Source organism: Anopheles funestus, chromosome 3RL (genome assembly GCF_943734845.2).
Source record: "Anopheles funestus chromosome 3RL, idAnoFuneDA-416_04, whole genome shotgun sequence".
Taxonomy (NCBI): domain Eukaryota; kingdom Metazoa; phylum Arthropoda; class Insecta; order Diptera; family Culicidae; genus Anopheles; species Anopheles funestus.
This window is the reverse complement of record NC_064599.1, coordinates 14,441,240-14,454,790: the sequence shown is the minus strand read 5'-3', so window position 1 is coordinate 14,454,790 and position 13,551 is coordinate 14,441,240. Positions and strand designations below refer to the sequence as shown.

At 44.7% G+C, this 13,551-nt stretch overlaps 1 protein-coding gene across 2 annotated transcripts; it reads left to right on the top strand.

Annotated features, from left to right (window-relative positions):
* Window positions 1-2,921: 2,921 nt before the first annotated feature.
* Window positions 2,922-13,478, top strand: LOC125767146 (protein anachronism). 2 transcript variants are annotated; one of them, XM_049433446.1, is made up of 6 exons: window positions 2,922-3,678; window positions 8,587-8,814; window positions 9,233-9,357; window positions 9,430-9,654; window positions 11,281-11,356; window positions 11,443-13,478. In XM_049433446.1, exons 1-6 carry the CDS (start codon window positions 3,368-3,370, stop codon window positions 11,888-11,890), a joined length of 1,413 nt encoding a protein of 470 aa, XP_049289403.1. In that variant the 5' UTR covers window positions 2,922-3,367; the 3' UTR covers window positions 11,891-13,478. The 2 variants fall into 2 exon arrangements, with proteins under 2 accessions (XP_049289403.1, XP_049289404.1); XM_049433447.1 differs by having other exon boundaries at window positions 2,923-3,678; window positions 9,430-9,638; window positions 11,443-11,586.
* Window positions 13,479-13,551: the final 73 nt, after the last annotated feature.

The window sequence follows — 13,551 nt, the reverse complement described above, 5'->3', positions numbered from 1 at the left end:
AGTCTGGCTGAGTGCTGGAGCAGTGGATCAACCGGGGTTCTTGCGGTACCACCAATACGCGATCTGTGTCCTACGCAACGAGACAGCGTTCGAGACGGATCTAGCCGGTCTAGGTATGGTAGACTAAGCCTGAAGCTGTAGTGTGTCTCGCAGACGCAAATAATAGACCTAGACGATCGCCGTAGACGAGGGTCAGTAAATCTTGTCTATTTTACTATTGGAACGGTTTTGGGGCCTGGGGTCATATTTTGACGCGGAACGATCGCCGCATGTGATCAAGAATGTCGTACGGTGAAATGAATACGTCGAGTCCCGTCCGGCACGCATGTTTCGTGCGCGGAACGAATGGAGTAGTAATCGTGGAGAAATTACTTGCACCGAAAGTGGGGGGATGCGTATCGCACCGTGGCAGACGCATTGGATCCAACCGTTTCTTATTCTTATGATACGGGCTTTTTTGGAGATGATTAAACAAATCAACGTGTGACTGTGCTGATTCGCGTTTTTTCTTTGGGCATCTTTCTAGCCCGGGTGTTTTGATTTGTGGACATTGAAAAATTGTGCGTATCTTGGGCCTGGTTCAATTTTGGTCGGGTTTTTGTGCGTTAAGTGCGCCTTCCGGTTAGTGTGTTAGGGGTATAATACTATCCAACCATCATGCGTTTCGTGCGTGCAAAAAACACCGGCGATCGGTAACGGTCAATTGAAATGGTAACGGGCCAGCCAGTTTGCAGGACGCTAGACGAAAAACATTGTAATCCACTAATCGGCGGCCGTCGAGCCGCCGGGCAGTATCGCAATTGGTTGCGACTAATGATGAAATATTTGCTATTTCCTGTTGTTGTTTGGTTCAGCGCCCACCGGCGGTGCCGGGCTGGGAAATGTTTGCCGCGAATGTCTTATCATTTGCTCCTAGACGTATCGCATAATCAGGGTGAGAATGGGCACCGCTGCCCGTACGGGATATGGACGTTTCGTCTAGGAGCAAGTGATGGTAACTGACCGGTAACCCGGAACGGAAAGGGGCCGCGCAAGTGATCACTAAATATTTTGCAGACGAATTAGGATTGCAAAGTGAGTCGGAACGTTCTCACGGGATGACAACTGTGCTCATGAATATGGCGGACGGGACCGGTGTCGTCGGCTCCTTGTTTATTGCGGCTTGGAATATATTTTCGTCTAAAGGCAGCACTGTAACTGCTTCACCGACTTTTCCGTCTGGGTCGTCTGGAACGGTCTGTCACGTGTCTTAAATCGCTCCAGCCAACGGAACGAGGTCGACGGTTTACTACATCCGATTGTTAATTTTCCTGTAGAACGTAGGAAAAACCATGAATCCAACGCATTATTATTAGAGCGTGCAGAATATTTTTTTCATGTGCGTAAATTTTTTTAATTTTTGATAATACGAAGTATGTTGGTTACACCGAACGATTGGTTGGTCGTTGACGCCTCCGCATAAGACGAAACCGTCCACGCCCCTATTTGTGGTTGCCATATTTTCTTCGCTTCTTTACAGTAGATATCATGACTGTGAGTCTGCTACTGTTTCGTTTTCAAAATATAATCACCGTTCGAAGCATAACGATTTCAACTCCGAATATTCCGAATATTTTATAATAGACGTACCAGGTCGTTATGTTCGCAACTTTAGTTGCAATAATTTTTTGTTACAATTTCTAATCCTTGAGGGTATAAGCTTTTTTTATCACATTGTCAAATCTTAAATTTTAGAAATTTAAAATTTGATCCTAAAGAAATTTAGGTGTTTAGAAATTTAGAAAGTTTTATCAATATAAATATTTTTTCGTGTATTATATCCAAATTTGTGAATATTTTAAAGATGGGTGGTATTATGTATCATTTAAAAACTGACTAGAAATTACAACGATAATCAAATTTTGTTAGCAATATATTATGAGCTGTAATCTATAAAAAAGAATATTAAATTCATAGCTTATACGAGGCCTTGTAAAGTAAATAACAATTACTGGATCACATCTTATATAGTATAAACTGAAACTTTCTGAAACAGGGACTGACTATGTGGCTATGCGATAGCGATAAGCTTGTTAAACTATTATACGACCTAACCAGGCTCATGGAGAGCCGAAAAAAAAACACTCAATGAATTCTTAAGTCAAGGAGAAAATTTTTCATATGTTTTCAGATTAAAAAGGCGGTGGCGAATTGTTTAAAATTGTACAAAAATTTCACCTCCATCGGTAAAAAGATAGTATTGCGCGGGAAGATAAATTTTTGAGCGCGATCTCAGCTGCACCAACTGTCATTTGCATCACTGTGCAACTAGTTTGAAAATTGGTTTTCTCTCCTCCTACCACGTGCACTTTGCAGGTTTTTCTTCGTTTTGCGATGGAGCATATTCTTCATTCCATCCCTGTTGCACTAACAGCTCCAACCGTGTTCATCTCGCTCACATCCCCAAGCGCAACATCTCGGTACAAGCCGCCCGGTATCGGTTTCGTTCTTGCTTGCTCTCACGCATTTTCCCATGCACCGGTTTCGATCGCACGCTCTGCTCCACTGTAACTGTAAGGGAGGCAGTTTTCCCGTGCGCTTTGCTGAGATTTTTTTTCACCTCACCCCCTCCCCTGCAAGAATGGATTTTTTACTTCTTCTTTCGTTCCTGTGGTAGTTCTTCCACATTTGCATATATACTTTGGTTCATTTTTCTGCACGCCGTTCTGCGATTACTTGCCTCGCTTTTCCTTGCTCCGAAACAATTCAGCCGAGCAAACGTATCCACAGACACTGTCCGTGGGCCGCGCGTTCTCGCTCGCTCGTTCGGCAAACGTTCGGCACGGTGAGCCTTCACGCACCGCTCCCAGACGTTCGGTCCTGGGTCTCGTTTGCTCGGATCGGCTCGAGCGAGCGCGGCCGTGCCGTATAAATAAAATACCTCCTTTGGCAGGAATCATTTGATCTTGACGAGCGCAAGTGTCCAGTTCAACGCGATAGAGCAACACCGGACGAAAAATAACCCCCCAAAAGGAACAACCGTCTTGGAAGGAAAAGGGCCAGTTTTTGTGCTGATAGTTTTGCACAAAATAAAGGGAAAATTTTTGCTACAAATTGAGTTTGTGATTTTTAAAAGTACAATTTCGTGCCAGGTAGCAGATTGGTGAAGGAAATAGTGTGCTCGCACGGGAAGTGTAATATTTGAACCGATCGCAAATGATCTTCTCCCGATCACTCCATCATACATTGCTAGGAGTTAGTATCGTTGAAAAGGACGGCTAATCATTGAAACGGCTAAGTGCCTGGTGAACAGAAAAAATTAGACATTTGAAAACAAAAAAAAAACAAAACATTCAAGTTAAAGTGTGTGAACAGCGATCCGCCAACAATGAAGACGGTCATACCCTTAGGTTTGCTGCTAGGTTTGCTGATGGTCCAACCGGCCCAAAGCGCACCCTTCAACCTGCGCGATACGGCAGACGAAGGCATCACCATGCCGGAATCGAAAATAATTGATCTGGAAAATCTGACCGAAAGTGAACGGGAATTCTTACGGGAGAACGTCAACATAACAGCAGTTAAGATACAGCAGCAGGCGCTCCGGGAGCAACAGAACATGAACCGTACCAGCGGTCCGATGGCCATCACCCAGAGCACCATCGACCGGAACGTTCCCGATCGGGTGAAAACCAGAAAAGAGTGAGTATTTGCACTGCACCCATAACGTCCACACATTGCTGCTTACTGTCGGTTGCATGCCACGAGCCGATCGTTTTCAGTGAAAATTAATTGCACGGTCTGTACGGTCTGTGATCGGTAAGCGAAAATTGCAATAGTTCCCGCGAACGTTCACGGCCCTATCTGCATGGGGGAAGAAAGTAAAATGACAAAGTGGGAAATAACTTCTACTATTAATAGGTCGACACGTTTTTCCGTCCCGACCTGCACGGCTTGTAATAATTCCTGTCACTTTTATTTCATCGGCCACCGCTGGCCGGCCGCTGCTTTGCCGGCGTGGCGTGGAAAGGTGGATCATTCACTGTTGCGACAGGACTGGTGTGAGAAGAAAACTGCACCGACACGAATCCAAACTGGGATGAGTTGTGGTGTTAAGGTGTGGTTTTTTTATTTAAAAGATTTTGCTGTTTTCAATAACCATTTCGCGTGAAGAGCATTGTTTGGCGCGTGTGTTTGCTGCTTTCCTCGACCCATCTTACCGGCGCTGCGTATCGGCGGCTTGTCGCATCGCGATAAATCGTTGCAAGGAAGCAAGGAAGTGACATTTTGCGGCATGATGAATTTCCCTTTGCGAACGGTGCAATCGTTGCGACCGTTGTCCGGTTGCGTTTTGGTTAATTTATGATGTGTGGACACTAGTCGCGGCAGAACGATACAGCGCGATTGCATTCTCACTGTCATATTTGTGTTGTGAGCTAATCGATCAAAAGAGAAATGTTTTGTTAGATTTTTGTTTTGTAAAGAAATCGTACGTTTTGTAGTGTAATATTTGTGCTATGATGCTGCATTCATGGTACTTCGGTGTATAATTTTCTTTTTGAAGAACCTTTACTTAGTTCGATTGTTTTTATCACGCCAACGTCATGAAGCAGCAAACAGTTTATAGATGTTACCATACACTGCGCGGCATTACAAGTCTTTTGAACGCTTCAATAAATGACTGCCAAGAATGATTATTTTCACAGGCAACGATACATTCCAACCATCCAAGTGTTTGGAACATTCCACACTGACAACGCAACGCTTCGCCGCGCGAAGAAGCACGGAACTATTCTGCCTTTTTATCGCTCGGTACAGTTCAGGCGCAGAACAAGCCCGTCAATCGTGTCCTCGACAGTAGTTTGAAAGCTACCAGGCGACCGCTCCGTCAATCACCTACGTCAGGACGGGTACCATCATCATCATCATCGTCCCCACAGATGGTGACGGGCTGTACACACGCCCCTATTTAACACAGCTGAACTCACAGCTGATGCGGGGGCCGAAATATTCTTAGAAACTACACAGAAACTGTTTCCCACGGCAACAGATTGAATAACGGTCCGGAAAGGCCGGAAAGGGAAGGAAAGAAGCGCGTCGCGGAGTCTGTAATATTCCGCCAGCACCATTAAAGCAAAGTGGTGAAAGTTGTTGAACGAAACCGAAACGTACGGGATGTATCATAGACATTTCCACGAAGAAACGACATGTATGTTTTTGGGTAGCTTCTTGCTCTTGCTGTCACCATCCATCCCGCCTATCGCCGGTACTAGACTGAATGGCGCACGTGGCGCATTGGCGTGTCGGTGCTGCTGTGTGATGATATATTACGCTTACGTACGTACGCACCTACGCGACGGTACGGTTAGTTTGTGGGAAAAGGTGTCCAGATCCGTACCACTACTACGGCCCGTATGATCCAGAACGGTTTGAGCGCTTCGTGTCTGAACGACACCCTGTCTACTGGGAGTTCACTCTCCCGCCATTGACGTCGGTTGTTTCGAGTGGCCTGGGTAATTCGTGCAGCATGCAACATTCACGGATATATATGGGTGCATCCAATTTCGCTTGCATCACATTTGTCTATGTATGGAGGTAGAGAGATTTTTATTCGACCCCGATGTGGTTCTCATCAAGAGGCCGCAGATTTGCATTTCCAAGCAGTACACTTGGCAACCGGTCAAGTACTGATACTGACCCATAAAAAGTTCATTGATGCCATGGGTCATTAGCATGGGTTGCCGTACCCGGGGACGAGTGGCCCCCGGGACAAGAGGCGCTAAGAAACTTTTCTTCACACGATAATAGAGGAGACTGGATTTTTCTTATATTGCCATTAGCTACTATCACTAGATATCCGCTCGCACCGAAGATCAAAAGAACTCTCTGTTTCATTTGGAGGTTCTGCTGGTGGGAAATATCTCAAAGTTCCAGTTTTATCCATCCAGACTTCTTCTCGTTACTCACCAAGCGAGGTCTGCTACATTCCATCCGTCTGGTATGTAACTTGGAGCACATTTAAAGCGGTTTAAAAAAAGATGGGAACTCCACTTGCATACGACTTTACGCCTGTAACGACCCCGACCTTGGGGGGGTCGTACGTATACGCATGGTGAGCTATGTCTTCTACCGCAACTCTACCCGCGGCTTGGGTAATGAAGAATGCGAGTGACATGTCAAGTGTCTGAAATCAGTGTCGAACTGCGGTAAGAGTGACTATCATCCCTCTCAACCGCTCGCTTGGCATGCTCTCTCTCTCTCTCTCCCTTTCTCTCTTTTTGCCGGGACATCCACAGTACACCAGACGGCATTCCAAAAGTAGTCGGCTTGTTGATTGCTCTCATGAATACCTCCTTCCCCAGACTCGCGACAGTAACCGGACGATCTTGCATAATAGGCCGACATAAAAAGCAGACATAATCGCATCCATATTGGTGTGTAGACATCCCAAGACAGAGTGCTGATGACTCAATGCACTACAATTGCACCGCACATTAAACAGATGCGATGCATTGGATGCTGCATGCGTAAGTTGCAGTTGAAGTGCAATTGTCTCTTTTTTTGTATATAAAATGCATTCGCTACGAAGGCTGATAGGTTGAACGCTGGGAATAGAATAAGAAATATAGCTCTATGAAGAAACGGGACAGAACTTCGCGTTTTTTTTGTGTGTGTGCAAATTCTAACTATGACGACGGCTTGTGTGCCGTATCGTGCTTCAGACTCGAACCATCATTTGACGGTTGGCCTTGTGACTCGTATCCTATTCATGGCAGATGTTGGCAAAAATATGTTTTCTCCGCTTCTTGGCGGAAGGTAAATTATGAAAATATGCCGCCGTCTGGAATGGAACGACGTATTTTCAAGGTTACACCATAATTCTTCACTGGGAGGGGAAAAAAAAACAAAATTCCAGCAGGGTGTGAAAAGCACAAAAATCTGGGTCTCCTTCTTGGGCATAAAGCAGATGCAAGCATTTAGCAACCATGCTACTGGTGTAATGTATTTTTTGTTTTAAATTATCTTTCAATATATTAACCTTATTTAGCAAGGTATGGAAATTGCTTTAAAGTTTTTTTTTTCCCGATTAAAGAAAAATAAATAAATTAGTACTGCGACACTAGACTGTTTTTCGTAAGTGCGCAACGACCTACGTATGCCGGTAGCCCAGTTTAGACCGGAATAAACAGCCACCAACGAAAGGGCCGCGTCCGGCTAAATAGCAGTGCAGGCCGAAGTCACAACAGCAAACCACAGGCCTGCACTAATATTGCAACAAGCGGGAGAAAAAAGAGCAGATTGAGGAGGGAATCAAAAAAAAAAAAATACACACTATCCGTCTAGACAGCCGGCAGACAGACAGGCTACCCCCGGGTTGTGCATGTATGCAAGGCCCCATGTGGCCCGTTTCTTTGCCTCTCTTTACTTTAAGCACGCACGGGAGGGTGGGACAGTCAAAGTGGAAGAGAGAGACGAAGGGAAGGGAAGGGAAGAGGAGAATAAGAAGGAGGTCCATTTCGCGGTCTACGTACGAGAGCCTATGGAATGTGTGTGCGAATGCAACTTCTACTTCTAGCAACCTCGGTTAGCAGCACTTTTGTTCGCACCACATTAAGGGGGTGGGGGGTGCCCCATTGACGGTAACATAATTTAATATGAACACACGTTTTGCAGCACGTTGACTGGCGTCTTCAGTGCCTGCATCACACGGGTCAGCATCCTGCTGCGTTTGCCGCCCGCCTGTAACAATGTTGACAGTGTACGAGCATCTTGCCGCAACTATCTTTTTCCATTTTTCCTTTTAACAAAGCATAAGTAGCATTCAAAAGTGCTTTCGAGTCGCTTTCTTTAGAAGAACGCAGCGGACGTGGTGGATAGAAACGATCGTACGTGTGCGGTGTGAAGGATAGTTTCCAGTAGCAAGATAGTTTTGCAACCTCTTCGCTTCACCGTCTGTCCGTGTTGAAAAGGCGGCACACACGGCTGTAACGTCTTCATCATCAGCACCGGTCGTCGGCATCGCCTTCGAACAGGCTTTCCCGTTCCATCGGAATGCATCACAGTTCCGACCGTAGGGTCCGTTACGCTCGTTTGCCAGATTGGCAGATTGTCGCGCGTGTTTTTCTCGCGTCGCGGATACGGCGCGGTTCGAGTGCACCGGCATCCGGTGGGTGTTCTTGATGCTTGGTGCTAGTGGTTGGATAATGTGGAGAGAGAGAGAGAGAGAGAGAGAAAGGACGGCTAGCCGTCTAGCCACTGTCTGCTAGCCGCAATAGTAACAGCAAACAACGGTGAACCATTGCAATGGCACGAAACGACAAGCAATTATAATAATAAATCTGCAAACGTTTTCACAAACGTGCATGAATGACGCGTGTGGACTGTCGCTAGTGGCAAACGGGATGCGTAAGATGGGGAAGACAATTATGTTCCCAGTTTTGTCGATTTATGTGACGACATGGACGACAAACCCATGTGTGTGTGTGTGTGTGTGTGTGTGTGTGTGTGTGCGACATGACCGATATGCCTAGACGGAGATAATTGATTTGTCAGAATAAATCACATTTCTTTCATTTTTATCTTTTATACACTATTTCTCACATCGTACAGATACGCAGAGCATATAATCGGTAACATCAAGCACAACATCGAAAGCAACCTGATGCGGAACGATACCGTGTCCCATCTGGCCGCCACGCACGAGATGGCCTTTTCCGCCGTCTGCGAGATGCCCAAAAACACCAACTCCAGCCAATGGAACGAAGACAACACCTGGAATCTATTTTTCCGTCTGCCTCACAATAAGCAGTATAATTCTGTCAGCTCGGCTGTTCTAAGGTATTGTACCATGACTTTTTTTTTCAAATATTGGGTGTGCAAATAAGTTTGATGCATTTTTTATTCCATAAAAAATTGAGATTGTATTGCCTAAACGAATTGTACAATTTTCCTTACATTCTGTCAAATTTTGAAGTCCATCTTACAAAACAAAGTTCTCATCACGAATTTCCCATTTCACGATTCTCCACTTTCATGGAGAAAAGAACAGACATCAGGAATACTTCTCTTCGTATTACAGAGTAGACAACAACGATAAAAATGCTCCAATATGACACATATGAGATCTAACTATCCTACCAGTAATATACCAGTGGCGTTAACTTATTTGTACACCTAATAAAATGTGCTCCATCTCTATCAGAACCTTATTTGAGATGCTTCTTCGTTTCCTATTTCCCCATTCCTATTCCCCAAGATTGTACATGAATGGAATCAATTCAACCGGTGCACGCAATCAACGAGAATCGGGCAATTGCAAGAATCCCTCGGAACAGATGATTCGCATAACGGTGTCGGTGTACTTCCGCAAGAATAGAAGAGGTGAGACACCGTCGAAAGATGCCAACGAAATGGTGATATGTGTCTAACAGCCGAATTCTTGCTCTCCTCTAGATAATGGAGCTCCTGAACGTAAGAAGCGTATCTGCAGTTGTACAACGATCACCCAATCGTACCGAGGCTGGATTACGATGGATACGTTGCTGGCGGTGAAGTTGTGGGATAAACCGAACCGTAACCTAGGCATTGCGATCGACGTCGAAGATCAGGAGGATCGACCAATGCGGGCGGCCGATTTCTTTCAGCCAGCCGATTGTTCGGAGGCAAGTAAAACCAACGGTAAGTGTGGCTTGGCTTGGCTTTCGCTTTAAGTACATTCCCATTCTACTGCAAACCACTGATAAAGGGCAGGTTTAGGTGTCTTCAAAGAATACTGAGCAGTGTGTACAGTTGTATGCAACTGAGCGCCAGCGCCATAGAGTCGAATTCCTTTTACGATACGAACAACAAACCTTTTCTACCTTCCTTTTTTTCAACATTGCACACCTTCGGAATGTAACGCAACGCTCGCACATTCCACTGGTGCATAATTCCCACGTTTGTTTACGCGTAGCAGTAGGATAAGAGCGCGCGCGCGCGCGCTCCATTGCTGTGGTTCAGAATCAACCGCAAGCCGGATGACAGACCACGCCATGCGTTGTCTGACCGGTGTAGAATAACGGCTTACGCAGGCAGGAACACTATCCGCTGTACGGTGTTGGCTGCGTAAACTGTCGATTAGGTGAATTTAGTCCGAACGCAACGATCTGATGTAGCGTGGCGGAGTCCGGCAACTGCCGAGTAACGTGGAACCATTCATTCATGACGGGTACAAGCGGTTTGAATTTGAGCCAACTGGGTAGACAGTGAACCTGGCAACATCCGCGTGCGCGTGAAAAATGAAGAACGACCGGAGATGTGTGTGTGTGTGTGGTAGTGTTTTCGCGTATTTTGGACCTTTCTGTCCCTTGGGTCAATGTGTGTTTTTTTTTGTTTTTGGCGCAAACAAGGTGAAATCGATACTATCCAGATGCCGTTCTGTGCGATGGCGAGTGAATTTCTGCAGACTGTACGTCTGTGCGTTCGGTTTACGGCTTTGTGGCGCGTACCGCATCCGATCGCGCTTAAGTTTGCTGTGCTGTGTGGGCAGTTTTTGTCCTTGCCAAATGGCACTGTCCTTATTGGCGAAGGCCACCATTTTTTTTTTCTACCATCAGCATTTACTAGCAAATGTCGAAATCGATTGTTTGTTTAAAAAAATCCGTAAGTCAAGAAGGGAAAAGTTTATGTTTATCATAAAAATTATAATAAAAAATTGTATTACCTTTAAAAAAAACATCAAAAAAGGATATGTCCCGATAAGATAAATGCAACAAAATGGTGTTTGGTATGTATTGGAATGGAAACAATTAATCTTACACCAACAACAACCCAATTTGACAAAAAAAAAAACAGTTTTGCTCAATGGAAAAGCAATGTTGCTGTTTGTGGCTTTGCAATTGTAACGTGCAGTGTGGTTGTAAATTGTTTTTTTTTATTTCCCTTGTTGTATGTTTGGTAAGAGCTTTAAACACGCGCTTGTTGTTTTAATGTTAATAATTTGAGTTTTTTTGTTTTTTGCAAACGAAATCCCTCAGTACTACAGTGCCCTTGCATGTTCTGTTTTTGCTGTGGAAAGCTTAATAAAAAATATATGTTTACATACATTGCAAATCGGTTTGAAAATTCAATTTAAAAAAAAGCAAAGCTTCATGAAACATTGTTTTGTTGCTGTTTGGTTTTATTTCAGAGCTAACGTTTTCGAATGTGTCGTTTGAGTGTGTAGTTTTTTCAATCCTGTTCTGTTTTGCATTTAAGTTACAGAAATAATCATTTGTAAGGTACTTATTTTCTCGCTGCTTTTTCCCCTCGCCTTTTCCACGACAGCTTCATCCATATTTCCATGGAGCTTTTTCGGAAGTTCACTCGCACGGACCGTTAATGAAATGGACGATGTGCCACAGTAAGTAAACGGGGCGCTCGAAGCCGTTTTTTTTTTCTTGTTTTATCCAAATCATCAGCCATCTGATGGGAAACTTTCACTTACAGCTACCCGCGAATAGATATCGTTTTCCAGCGAAATATGCATCACAACCATCGCCTGTACCGCCCGAAGTATCACTACGGGTATGGTGTGCGTCCTCATCTAGTGGCAAACGGTTCCACCAGTGGCAGCAGCAGCAGCACGAGAAATTCGTACGAACACGAGGACGTAGACAGTAGGGGCCACCAGACCGACGCCGGCATCCTTGTTTCGGCTACCAATCACCACAACTACAAGCGGGCGCACCATTTACAGCATATATTCCACAAGCATACCCACCATCAGCCCGTTGTGCAGCAACCGCTGGTTATTGGCCGGGCACAGATAAAGCGTCGCCATCTGAACCATCGCACCGCTGCCAGCAATGACGACAGTGAGGAAAACCAATCCGTCTCCTCGTCTGCAGCGCGCGATTCGACCGGTGTCTCATCGGGCGAGGATCGGCATCTATGATTCGATCATGTTGCATAATTATTTTCGCTAATAATAGTTTGTTCGCACCTCACGCTAGGTGATCGCATCAACCTCAACCTGCTAGCGATATAATGGTAATGTATTCTAACCGCTTAAACATCCTTCCGTTTGCGAACGCTTAGCTGTATGGATATTGATTTTGTAGTGTGTAAAGATACGGAGTACGGATGCTGCATAGGGCACCGTCGTAACATGCGCTTCCTGTTTTTGAGTTCCTTTTTTACATTTTCTTGTTCCTTAGCATTTGGTTGAGTTTGATAATGCATAAGAAAGCACAAATGAGCACAAGGAATCGGTTGATTCAGATCGGGTTCCGGTTAAACCTCACAGTCAAATTGCATCAAATTGCGACAGCGGGTGCTGTAGAGTTCCTGTGCTCCTTAGTACTGTACTTAAGTTGATTCGATGGTCGGTGAAAAACTGTTAAACGAGCCCGTGTTATAAGTAAATGTTATGCCCATCAAACAAGTGTTAGTGAGAGCGCACTTTGCGGGATGGAAGGCGAATTGAGAAGAAGCGAACACGTGTCGCTCAATAATGCGCGTATAGTTATGTAGCGATTAAGGATATATGTACGTTTTTGGGCGTGCCATTTGCACTCTATGTGTGCTAGGAATCGGTTGTTTTTTCCCTCTTTCTCTCTCTCCCTCTCTTTCACGGAACAGGTTCTTTAATAATTTTTCAAATGGTTAAGCTTTATACATAGCGATACGAATAAGTTAACACAACTATAGAGGAAGTGCCGAACTGATCATTACAAACAACCGACAATTACGAGCTGTTCGATGCGTACTGACTTCAAAGGTGCGCGTGTACCCTGGCCGAAAGGGAACAGTGCGCGCAGGACGAACAGGACGAAACATCGTGTACATATTCCTTTTCTTATCCTTTCTGTTTCACGGCTTTCTGTCACACTGTGTGTGAGATGAAGCACCAAACTTACTATCGTTGTATCTAGATGTATTATTTATTGCACTGATCAGCCCCGTTTCTGGGGGGAGGAAGGAAAGATGAAGAATGTTGGTTCCAATATTGCCATGCTGCTGCGTAGGTTGACCCCCTTCGTAAGCTACAATTCAGATCAGATTACTATTATTTACCATTTCGAAACTATTAAGCTATTCTTACGAATTCTTGCGAACTGTAATCACACTAAATAGGTTGAAGCACGCATGGTCACCATGCAAGCTGCCGGTCGAAACATCATACATACACTAGAATAGAATAGAATTGTAAATATCTAGGGAAGAGGATATACGTTTACTTGTCTGCTGTTAGCTTACCAGCAAGAGTGAAAATATTGTTATCGATTGTTTTGCTATCATTTTGCGGTGACACACACACAGTTCGGTACGCTAGTAGTGCATAGTGCAGCAATGCAGTAGACTAGACAAAAATGCCAATGGTGACGCGTAAGCGGTCGTGCTTAATGCGATAATAACACCGGGCAACGATGATTTTGAACTATTGAAAAATAAAACTAAATGTAGAGTAGTATTGTACGGCTAGTTAAGTATACAGGTGAAATAAATGATGAATAAAATGGCTTCATGAAAACACTAGCAAACACGTGGTGCGTGTGCGTTTAAATTGCGCGCTGCGTTTAAAAAATATTCGAGCAGTTTGAACATTTCGAGCAG

Bases quoted from the DNA above. Each gene is read 5' to 3' on its own strand.
- LOC125767146 (XM_049433446.1), top strand. From the start codon at position 3,368: ATGAAGACGGTCATACCCTTAGGTTTGCTGCTAGGTTTGCTGATGGTC. The intron at 9,358-9,429 runs GTGAGACACCGT...GCTCTCCTCTAG, and splicing joins CTTCCGCAAGAATAGAAGAG to ATAATGGAGCTCCTGAACGT. The intron at 9,655-11,280 runs GTAAGTGTGGCT...TTTCCACGACAG, and splicing joins GGAGGCAAGTAAAACCAACG to CTTCATCCATATTTCCATGG.